This window comes from Strix uralensis, chromosome 1, assembly GCF_047716275.1.
Source record: "Strix uralensis isolate ZFMK-TIS-50842 chromosome 1, bStrUra1, whole genome shotgun sequence".
Classification (NCBI taxonomy): Eukaryota; Metazoa; Chordata; class Aves; order Strigiformes; family Strigidae; genus Strix; species Strix uralensis.
This window is the reverse complement of record NC_133972.1, coordinates 65212254-65224799: the sequence shown is the minus strand read 5'-3', so window position 1 is coordinate 65224799 and position 12546 is coordinate 65212254. Positions and strand designations below refer to the sequence as shown.

Here is a 12546-nt window from a genome sequence, read left to right as displayed (position 1 = left end):
CAAGTATTGCTGGAAAAAACCTGATAGAAATGGAGATCATTCTTGTTGCTGGTTGATGGGAAAGCAACATCTAGGCAATGCCAGTTATTTGGGTATTTTTTCCTCCAGATGCCTTGCAACACTCCAGTCCTGTTACCTCTATTGGTATGCATTCTCTGCATTAGAAATTGCTGTCTGTTTGGACATTATCTTCCGTGTCTCACAGAAGGTCGTCCAAAGAGAGCCCCCTGGCCCCAGCACACTTCTCTCTCCCAGACCCTAATAGGAGAAAGTTTTCACCAAGTCCTTAAGCGTAATTGCCCGGACACAGCCCACTGGCAAAGGTTTCAAAGGAATATCATCAGATGGTCATGCGAGAATGAGCTACCTTGTTCAATGCGCGGTTGATCGCAACTCGTGACACCAAGGATGCCCAAAACCAGTTTTTCATGTGACCGTGTAGGAGCAATTATCGCAGCTGGAAAATACCATGCGCTAAAATGAAGTTACTCTGATTAATGGTGGGATCTGCGTCATGCCCTCTTCAACCTCAGTTAGTGGCTGTTTAGTTTTATTTCTAGTGAAGAGGAGGAAAAACAGACCATTAAACTGAGCAAATTAAACTGAGCTACAGGGACCGCCACCAGATGATGTTTAAAAGCCAAGTAAAACAAAATAAAATGTGTTAATTTTCATCCTAGAAAAAAATCATGGAACTAACCCAAGTTTTAAAGTATCTCTTTCCTCTAGTCGTAATACCTGAAATACAGTGTATTTTTCCATCAAGAAGGGCATGCTAGTATTTTGTTGTATAAAATTTTCAGACATCATAAGACTCTTACCATCCTATTGCATGTACAGAATTAAATTAAGTCAGATTGGACAGGACGTCTAGATTTCAACTCATCCACCCCCTCACTCAAAGCAGGGCTGACATTGGTTGTAGACCAGACTGCCCACTGCCTTGGCTTCAAAGTGTCACACCGTTATTTGTAGTGACCTCTGAGAGGATATGTTTTGAGGAGAGTAGCAGCAGATAAACAAGAAATGTACCCTTGTAAAGCCCTTGGAAGAGTAAAAACACCTGGCAGACTGTGGCTTTGTCAGATGCTTTCTTGGCAGCACTGGGTTGTAGTACACAAGAAAAGACTCAAATCTCCATGTGTGTCTCAGGTACCCAAATGCTGGAGACTCTCTTCTGTGTTAGTCCTAGAGCTGCACAGTATAAATCCCAGCCATGTATGCCAGTGGGCTAGTGGGGCCAGAAGATGAGAAAGGGTTTAAATAAGGAGGATCTGCAGAAATCATGTTCCCTTCAGCACAGGGAGACAGCTGGGGTCTTACAAAGGGACTACAGCCAGGCTTGCTTTCTTGCTTGAGTGTACACAGCTAGGCAGACTGGTCATTAGAAATGCAGCTTGCCAGATATGAATACCTGCCTGCTAGAGATTATGCTGAGGAAGCTGTATTTTCTTTGTGTCAAACCAAGTAATAATGTAACCAGCATTCAAAGCTAAGCAAAATATTGTTTTGTTCTAAAAATGAATGTTCCAATAATTGAGAACTCCTGTGTAAAGGTAGTAACAAAATTAGTGCAGTTTGAACATAAGGTACCAGACTTACTGGACCACAGTACAGAAGACATTAATTGGTCTTCCTGGTTTATTGAAAAGAATGAGCAACTCAATCCATCCAAAACATATCTATAATTTTATGTAAATTTAAGTGTATATATTGGTGTGAACACGAAGTGGATTTGTAAAGTGTTTACTAATAAGCCTGAAATCAATAGGTTTGGCTGTCGTGCATGCAGGAGGAAGTTTTTGCCATATAGCTCCCACAATTATAAAGAGATTTTTTTCCCAATGCACCAAGATAATGCAATCAGGTCTAACAGCTCCATGATTATAATGCATCAGGCTAGAAAATGTGAATGTGGAACCAAAGGAATATTTACACAAATGCATTGTAAATGAAATTCCTCCTGCCTTTTTTGGGGGAGGGGTAACTTGTTTATCATTGTGGCAGATGCTGAAGTAAGAGCTTTCTCTCTCACGCCTGCAGTGGAGACTACAGTTTAGGACACATTTTTAGCTGCAGTTTGTGATTGTGCTATAGGACACCCCAGTGACTGAAGGGAACAATTCCCTTGTTATGAAAAACAAACAAAAATTAGGTAATATCTTGATATACAGATACATTTGGAAAGGTTTCTTGTTAAATAGGTCTCTGTTTCCTGAGAAATTATATGTAATGTTCAAATGTTAATTGAAAACAGACACTGTTCTTGGACAAGTAGACCACTGATGCAGCTCAGTACAACTTCACTGATTTACCAGCAAATAACTCAACCCTTTGGGGGGACTTTTTCTGCTGTTCTGTGTTTCTGTTGAGCAGTAACCTACTACTTAAAAGGCCATGGTGGAAATGAGTCAGTTTGCTCTCAAAAAAGGTGTAACCCAACATGAATTACAATGGCAAAACTAAGTCCTGACTAAATCACAAGTTGGTCAGTTTCTTCTGCACAACCCATTCCCTACTAGAATTGATTTCAGGGAGGATAGCACAAATCTATTAGACAAGGCAGTATGACTAATGCTGTTATAAGAAATGCCAAAGAGTTTATTCCTGCTTTGACATTTGCTGTGCTAAAAGGTGTTAATGAATAGTCTTCTTCATGTGGATAAAGTAGCTTTCAAAACTTGAAGCTGGGCTCTGCTGACCACCTGCCTTGTTATAGAAGCCAACTTGAGTTATGATTGCTCAGACCCTCGCCAGGTCATGCCTAAGACAGGTAGGAGTGCTTCTGATATTTTGATTTCACAGAAATTGAAGAAAAAACAGTTATTAGAATGCTGACCAAGGTCAAGTAAACTTTTTTTTGTTGGGTTATGTGAAGCTTCTAATTCAGCATTTAAGCTTGGGTCAAGGTCACTAGAACAGTAGGTTACCAGCACTATGAGAGTCCAGAAAAGCACAGGCATGAAATAACAGTCATTGAGGGAACTCAGAAAATTTGAAATGGAAATAGAACTTTACTAACCTATTTGTGGTCAGTTTTCTTCTTTCCTTTTTCTTTCTTTCTGTTTGATTTTATGAATAAAAATAACATTTCATATGAATTGCAGCCAGCATGATTATTCACGGAAGTGCTACTTGACATTAGTAATTGTATCAGAATCCGGTCTAAATATTTCTGAATTGGACCCAATCAAAAACATGGGATTTAATAGCACTGTGATTTTGGGCTGACTCATCTGAGAAGCTATTTTGGATTTTTCAAGGTATTGCTGTCAGTAACTAGGACTTTTTTTTCAGATTGAAATTTCATGAAGGCCATCAAAGAGCATAAAAAAAAAAAATTAGTGATTCTAGCTGGCTTTCTGTCTTTAAAAATACCTCTCTGTACCTGTAGATTATCAGATGGAAGCTGACTGAATCAGCAATAGCCTGTTTTTGCCATTTTCTAAGTATATTCCATCACAAATGAAATTACTTTGAACCTCACGGTGCCCTGCTCATTAGTATTTAATTTGAAGGTGATCCCCTGACTATAGCTATGCCTGGGCTCAGGTAATCATGTACATTTCCTGTGTAGTGGAAAGACAGAGGCAGATTCCTCCAGGGAATGATTCATCCAACTGTCTTACAGTGGGGAAAACATCTTCCTGGAAGACCTTTTCCAATGGTACTTACAGAGCATTTCTACTCTGTAAGAGCATGAAAGAGCATGTCGTGCCTGTTACTAGCTGAGCCTAGGCATTCATCTAAGAGACTAAAAATCCAAGTATCCATCTAGGAAGTAACTTAGGAGAAAAGAGGGGAAATTTTCTGGACAAACAGAATCACAGAATCACAGAATCATCTAGGTTGGAAAAGACCTTGAAGATCATATAGTCCAACCATTAACCTAACACTGACCGTTCTCAACTACACCATATTCCTCAGCGCTATGGCAACCCGACTCTTAAACACCTCCAGGGATGGGGACTCCACCACTGCCCTGGGCAGCCCATTCCAATGCCTAACAATCCGTTCTGTAAAAAAATATTTCCTAATATGCAGTCTAAACCTTCCCTGGTGCAACTTGAGGCCATTACCTCTTGTCCTATCACTTGTTACTTCATCAAAGAGACTCATCCCCAGCTCTCTGCAACCTCCTTTCAGGTAGTTGTAGAGGGCGATGAGGTCTCCCCTCAGCCTCCTCTTCTCCAGACTAAACAACCCCAGTTCCCTCAGCCGCTCCTCGTAGGACATGTGCTCCAGACCCTTCACCAGCTTCGTTGCCCTTCTCTGGACACGCTCGAGTAATTCAATGTCCTTTTTGTAGTGAGGGGCCCAAAACTGAACACAGTAATCGAGGTGCAGCCTCACCAGTGCTGAGTACAGGGGTAAGATCACTTCCCTGTCCCTGCTGGCCACGCTATTTCTGATGCAAGCCAGGATACCATTGGCCTTCTTGGCCACCTGGGCACACTGCTGGCTCATGTTCAGCTGGCTTTAACTTTTTAAGTCTCCTAACATTATGGCCTTCTCAAAGAATTTGATTAATTTAGTGTATTTCAACTGAGCCCAGAATTTCTCTGAATTCTGGAATACAGTGATAAACTGGGAACTGGTATGGGCCTGTGTGGTGCAGGCTTTTAGAGGACAGGTAGTTACTTGCATCACTGTCCCATTACCTTTGCATAAATGGTTTACTGTCCTGTTAGTCCTATACCAAAACCTCATACAGCCTAGAGCCTACACCTAACCAAAATCTCAGAAATGTGAGGGAAAGGGGAGCTCTGGGAGTGGTTCATGTATGAAACATCCTACAGATCTGCTGCTCCATAGCAGGGATGTGGGATAGTAAAAACTTACAGAAAATGCCAGGACGACCGCAGCAAACTTAGCAGCTCTATTCATCCTGGCAGAGCCTGCTGTCAGCCCCATTTCCAACTGCTTGGGAATCCTGGCATCCCAGGAGTTGCACTTGATCTCCTTGCATATCACATAAAGCTCAAGCGCCTCAGGTATGCCACCTTAAATTAGCAGCATCTGCTGTCTGCTTAACCTTGGCACTCACCCTCTTTCCTTCCCGATCTTCCTCGACTAAACATTATTTCTACTTGCAATAACATTTCTTTACATCACCATAGTGAGATGTCCTCCCTTGTCACTTCTGAGCAGTTGTATGCTTCAAGACATGTTAGTGACCTTGGCTACCTTTCAGCTATGGAAGCAGTTGGGCTGTGTTTGGGGTTTTTTTCTCGTGATGGGACTGATAAAGATTCATAGCTAAATTTCTTCCTATGTGAATTAAATGTAGGTTAAAAAGCTTGCTTTTGAAAAATAAAGTAGTTTCTGAGAGTCATTCTCATCAGCAAATGTTGTGAAATTTGAGTTGTGAGATTCAAGTTATGAAATTATCTGTCATAAAGCTGAATGGCCAACGTGGTAAAGGACAAGTCCTGACTACCAGGGTGTCTTCTCACACAGTTTTAAGTTCTTACCCAGCACAAGGCAATGTACATGTTGTTTTTTTAAAACAGGAAAGATGAATCTGTTCATTACCAATGACAATATCCTTTTGCTATAACAAATGAATGTCGCTGAAGAAACTGAAAATTGCCATGGTTTTGCCTGTGAGAAATCCTTGTGTAGTCCCCATTACAACCACATCATTCAACTATCACACAGTATTTGTCACTAAAGTCAGAAAGTGCTATGAAACATCAATGGGGAACCTGATGTGGACTGGATATCTAAATTTCTGCTGACAACAAAGGGGATTTAATTGCCTACCTGTATTTACAAAGTGGTTCTAATGTCTTGTTTAAGCTTGTGAGAGTCCAAGTAATCAAAATCTGCTACTGCTTTTACTGTCTGATTCTCTTCAGCACGTCGGTCCCATCTGCACTGTAGTACTTCCTCCCCTCATCTCCCTTTTATCAGATTGCCACTTTTAATTAGTAATTCTAGTGGTATCGTAGTACCTTCCTCCATTCAAAAGAATGTGGAAACTATTGGTAATCCCTGCTAGAGTCATTAGTCCTGATCAGGGGTGCTGCCTGAACTCAGCTAACACAATGTGATTGACCTAGGGCACTGGTGACTCATGACCAACATATTCTGTATCATAAAAATCATCGGGAAAAATCACTGGGGCACATTTTAAGTGATTCTGAATGTTTTTTTAATAGAGGAGTGAGAGGGGGAAACAGAAGGCAGAGCAGAAGAGGTTGGTGAGAAAAACAAGGGAGGAAAGACTCCATGCAGCAGCTTATTGCTGGAAGAAATCTTGTTTAGCAGCTCCTTATTGCAGCTTTAAGAATTAAATGGGCTTTTTTAACAGTTGCTTTATTTTCATTTTGCTCCTTTTCAGTTTGTGTGAGATTCTTCCCATGCTGTTCAGTGGACATCACAAAATTTCCAGGCAAAATTTGGTGGAGACTGCGGAAAACCTGCTACAGAATCGTCGAACACAACTGGTTTGAAACTTTCATCATATTCATGATCCTGCTGAGCAGTGGAGCCCTGGTAAATGTAACAGGATTTCCTATCTGCTTGAAAGTGGACATGGGTCTTGGAGAAAGTGTTCTCCAGTTAGCTGTCTCTAAGACCTTATGAGCCCTTACTAATCTCTTCTCAAAGCAAAGCATGTTTGGGGCTAAAACAGGTCTTCAACTTTTCTGATTTCACCTGCCTTTACCATACGGTGGTGAACTTTCTTCTATTATAACATAAAATTATGACATGCACAGGTTTTGAAAAGCAAAACCTTAAGGAAGTCTGTGTGAGGAACTATCCCAGAGTTACTACTTCAGCATCCCATAACTGCTCCATGGTAGTTCCCATCTGGAGGCTTGTATTTTTCTCCAGGGATGGCTTTTGTCTTTGCTTTGCTTTTAGCACATTCTGTAACCAGCAAAGCAAAATCATGAAAGACACAGGGGACACTGAATTGGTGCTACCTGTGAAGCTAATGGGCACCTGTCATGTTTTGAATACACCTTAGCTCAAACCACCATACCTTCCCTGCACAGATAACTCCTGTTTACATCCACATGAATGGGTATGTATGGAGGCTGGTTGGTCATTGCCCAGGACTCTGATAAGGGATCCTCTCCTCCTGAGATCCCAAAAAGTGGGATTATCCTCCCTGTATTATCAGCCCTCGACTCTTTGTAGCCATGTCAGCATATATTTATGTTGTTCATTTACACGTCAGGAATGTCACTGAAGTTCGTGGGCTTTCTCCCAGATTTTTATCCAGGCATAGAGCAAAGGGTATATCAAGAGTTTTCTAGGCTTTGGTCTGGTGGTCACTGATCTCCTCCGTGATGGAGCAAGAAATACACCTATTAAATTTGCAGGCAGTGCCATGTTTGGACAGGCTATCCATGTATTTCTGGAGGTCAGGATTAACTTCAGCCAAACGGATGAATCTGCCTTACATAGTAAGAGGAACATCATCTTGGAAAGTTGCCTGCTTCATCTTATCAGGAATAATCACAGGTAGAAAGGCATGATGCAGGATGACTGGTAAGGTAGCAGATTTACTAAAAAGAGCTGGAGAGAGAACAGACAACAAACAGAATAGAGTAAACTACATCACAACACCACACAAAAACCAAACACCCCACTGGGCTGTATGAATAAGTATGTTCTTCCACTCCAGTTGGCATCAAGGAGGCCTCAGCTGGAGCACTGGCTTCAGCTCTGGGCACTGCACTTTGGGAAAGACATGGGCTAATTGAAGAAACTCTAGAGGACAGTAACCCAAATTATCAGTGGCCTAAAAAAAAGAGGAAAACACAGAAGTACTGGGCTTATGTAGTTTAAAGAAAGTCTCTGCAGGTAGATAAGAAGGTGGAAATACATAAACGTTGATGGAAAAAGGAAAGGAATGGACCGTTTTCCAGGTCCACCAGGGATGGGCTGAAATTTCACCCAGGGGATTTTGTCTTATTATGGAAAGTAAGAGGCTGAAAAACTTGAGTAAATAGTAGGCTGCTAAAAATTGTCATAGCTTTGCTGAAATCAATGGAGTCTGACAGTTTTTGCACCAGCTTGAGAATCAGCATGTTAATTTTTTAACACATTTTAAAGGGGGCATGTCGCTTGCTATAATACACTTTAGATTAATACACTTCCTTACATATGTAATTAAAAGTGCCTTAGCTACAGAACACTGCAATATGAATCTCATTTAATTTTCATTGCATGCATTCATTTATTTTTTGTGCTTTTCAATTTAGCCAGTGCAATTCTGTATAAGGGCAAATTATGCTGCATTTTCTCACATATCAGCACTGTGCTTCAGTATTTGGACTGGAGATGTTGGAGGCAACACACAATATTTTTCTTCTGTTATTCTTGTGTGAGCTCTTCCAAAAACTGAGCTCATCTGGCTACATCCCTGGGACGTACTAAGTTCTTAAGGGAATTTAAAAGCCAGTATGCAGTGTGTGGTAGTTAAACCATCACAATATATAGAGAGAGCTTACTATAAAAGATCCAAAACCCCTTTTTATGCATTTAAGCCATAAGCACCCCAACTGGGAGCCTGTGTTTTAATAGTAATTGTGGATAACACGGCAGATATCCTGTTTAACTCTTTTTTAACTCAGAAAACAAAGCACAAGAAATAACACTTAATAATGTTTTATATTGCAAAAATTTCATCTGTTGTCACTGTGAAAAAATGCAAAACACCGGAGTTTTGTCATTGGGTAATATCCATAGCTGGTGCAGAAGTACAGTGCACCTGAGGCATTCAGGTAGCATATTTTTCATCCCTTATTAAGCTGCCTCCTGACACACAGTGTGCTTTTAGTAGACAAAACACAATGTACTTTTTGGAAAGTTAGTATAAAACAGGGAGAGCAAAGGAGGGAGAAGAGGAATTCACTTTAAATAGTTTATTGTTATTTTTGCAGTAATTGCAAAGTACAGCAAGTCATCTGAGAAAGTGAGTGAGCCCCTACTAGAAGTGGTAAACTCCAGTCTTTCTGTGTATTGTTTTCTGTGGCTTTCTCCACAGCTCTTTCACACCCTTTAAATATCGTTTTTGAAGGCAAGATAGAAGACCAAGTTGCAGTGAAAACGTCACCCCAAGGTGTGGGGACAAATGGACAAGCTTTGACACAGGCTGCCAAAGCTTTCTTGTCAGTTTAATTATTGTTCCCTGGCAGGCAGAAGAGCGGTGTGACTGCTTGAGTGACAAGTAACACACTTCTTGTATCTCCAGGCACTGGGTGTTTGCTAACTTTTTGAAGTTCCTCAGAAAATAGCTACAGATCTTAAAATATGTAAATACAGATAATTAAGCTGATTAGCCCAGACCCCCTCAAATAATGTTGTTTCTTACTGCCAGGTGCTCTGGGTCACACGATGGGACAAGAGTAATATATCAAAGCTTGGGTATCCAGCTTATCCAGGTTACAGAGACACAGCAGCAGCTTGGGTAATGACAGTCACTAGAGTAGCTGGGGAAGCAGACCATAGCCACTACTCAACTTAGAAGCCCCAAAACAGGCCATATATATGCAACCGTGACACTAGGATCCTGCATTTTATTTGATATACATTATAAAGTGAGAGCTAAATTATTGGACAACCTTATTTGTTTCATTTTTGTAGGTATATTGTTTTATATTGTAGATATTTTAAAGGGGTTATTAAGTTGCATGTATTTGATACAGATACTGAAAGTCCTTTGATAATGCCCTGCATAAGATTAGTTAGAGAGTCAGATGGGATGGGTAGATAGATACCTTGACCTTTAAAACATAATTGTTCTGTTAAGTGGATAATAATGAGCATTTCTTGAGGCAGATAGCCGTAGCTACCTGAAATGTGATGGCTGAACAGAAGCCAGGAAACTCTGGTACTCTATAACACGGGCAGGTTAATAACTCAATTTTTCATCATCAGCAATAAGACATATATGACTAAACATAAGGGTCAGATTCTGCCTCCTAAAGACAGGCATCATATGCCCTGGTAAATCTGAGGTGCCCTGACAGCACTGACACAGCCAACAGTAGCTGAGACAGGATGCCCTTGGGCAGCTTGGGGTGGCATCCTGCTCACATATTCACATTCCCAAATTTAGGGTGCTTAAGCTGTTCTTACACTCAGAGGATGTCTAGTCAGTACAGCCAGTAGAGGCTGGAGAAAGATAGCTAAGCGTGTGTCCATTATAAGGGAAAGCTGAACAGATCTCTATTAGGTTAGGGTCAGTTCTATTTATGCTTGTGAGCTCTTTCTGATGGTAACATTAAAATATATCAGAAATCACAGACAGTACATGATATCCGATCAAATACTTGTAGTGCAGCACCAATGCTTTCCAACATAGCTTAGGAGAAGTTTTTAATCAATCTTTTGTACTTCCAGGCTTTTGAAGATATTTACCTTGATGATCGAAAAAACATAAAACCCATGCTGGAATATGCTGACAAAATATTCACTTACATCTTTGTCTTGGAAATGCTCCTGAAATGGGTGGCTTATGGCTTCAAGAAGTATTTCACTAATGCCTGGTGCTGGCTTGACTTCCTTATTGTAGATGTAAGTATCATTTTGGAGCTGTGATGCTTCTTGTGTTGGGTTTTATAATGCATAAGAACAGGCTGTTAAGTCTAGCAGCTTTGTGTTTACAAAATGACAGCTGTCACTCTGATTCTGAGTAACAACTCTAGGCAAAGCTTGAAGAAGGTCTTGATATGTAACCATGCATCCCCAGGAATCAGTGTGCCAGAGCAGAGAAGACCACTTTGTGTCGATACATAGAGGTGTCACCCTGATAATTTGAGTCACATTCCCTTCTTGTCCCTAGGAGCTCACTCTTTCTTCTATCTTTTAACATCTCATTCCACACTCCCAGCTAGCACAAGGTCTGGTTACCTCTGAATGCTCCACACGTGACCTTGACACACAAGTCTTTCAGCAGATTAGAGAAGCTGTCCTTGGCATAGTTTCCCGGTGAGGCTGCCAGCGGCACGTAACAGTATGTTCAGTACCGTCTCCCAGGTATTTCCCAGTGAAGGAGTCCAGAAGGTGTGAATAATCGTCTTGTCAAAGTGATTTCACTATTACAAAACCTTACAGAATACTCCAAATCCTTGAAATATCACAATGCTTCGTTCTCCTACAAGGATAATCCTTAAAAGTGAGTAATAGCTGAACAAAGGAGAGGTCATGCCCCAGGAGTGTTGTTAGTACCAGGCATGTCTCCTCTTGAAGTTTCTCGTTGCCTGGATGCAGGATCAGCAAATTCAGGAAAAGCCAACAATACTGCATCCTTCAAATGAAGCTTAACATTGCATCACAGCATATCATAAAGGAGGCAATTATCTCCCTGAGGTCATTTCATATTAGCTTGAGGTATTAATGTGGAAGACTGGCAGAGCTCTGCCATGACTGTGTAACTTATTACACTTTTGATAAATTATTTTTCCCCATTTTACATCTGAACGTTGCCTCAGGGGAGAACTGCACTTTCTTTGGCCCCAGCCCAGGAAAGCACTTCAATGGGACGATTTACTTGTTTGAAGTTATGGACATGTCTAAGTGCACTGCTGGATCAGAGCCTTTGGAAGCTTCTCTAGAGCTTTAATAAATTGATTTATGAAAAGGAAGTTCTTTACATAAACTGTAGGTCATAAATCCCTTTTTGCATACATGCTTGGAAACCTCTTAAAGGGAAGGCACTCATTTTTCACAGATTAATTTTGATAGAAGAGGAAGGCCTGGTTTAATTATCTAACCACAAAATTGGAAACCACCTGTTCCTAAGTTATAGCCCAACCCTGTGCTTACTGTGGTTTAGGTTGAGTGACATAGCTTTTCTTTCCTGGTTTCTCCATCTGTAAAATGGGACTAACAGGACTCACCTAAAGTATTATATGCACTTCTAGGAATTTGTTATTGGAGTTACTGTTTTAATGAGCTTCTGAAGATTAGAAGGGCTGGATGAGGGTTTAATATTGTCACAAATATAAGGAGAGGCCTTCCTGACAGGAGCAACAGTTTGCACGATGAATTCACCGAAACAGTTTGGAGCTTTGCTGCATCATTAACAGTTTGAAATGAGTTCAGTGCTTCTTAGAAATACATACTTTGTAGCATAACATCTAATTAATACCAAAGAGAGTAAAACAAAAACTAAGCTAAATTCTGTCCTCCATGATAAAAATCCCCTTGGAACAGGAGTTACACAAGAATGCAAAGTCAGTATGTAACCCCAAAATTTAGTTACATGTTTGCCTTTTAATGTGGAGTTTGTGAGTATAATGACAGATTTCAGAGACAGTCACAGGTGGGCTGGGGAAAGGGGCTTCACCTCCCCTGCCACACATCCAGAGCACATATGGCATAAAACAGTTCTATGGGGGAAAGGGGACCATAGACCCATGGGACTCCCCTTGTCCCCAGAAAATCCACCCCTTCTTACTGACCCAGAATTTTTTATTTTCTTAACCCACATTTAAATGTTGTTTTTGCAGGCTCCCAATCTAACCTAAAAGTTGCTTCACCCTTGAGTTGTTTTAGTTATCTATTGGCTCTAGGAAATCT

General features: G+C 40.8%; 1 protein-coding gene across 4 annotated transcripts in view; it reads left to right on the top strand.

The window, feature by feature from the left end:
- Positions 1 to 12546, top strand: part of LOC141943660 (sodium channel protein type 5 subunit alpha-like) — a 223804-nt gene that overhangs the window by 173412 nt on the left and 37846 nt on the right. For all 4 annotated transcript variants that reach the window (XM_074869336.1, XM_074869320.1, XM_074869328.1 and 1 more), the window contains 2 exons: positions 6347 to 6501; positions 10366 to 10539. In XM_074869336.1, coding sequence (XP_074725437.1) covers positions 6347 to 6501; positions 10366 to 10539 — 329 coding nt within the window. The remainder of the gene's footprint in view (positions 1 to 6346; positions 6502 to 10365; positions 10540 to 12546) is intronic.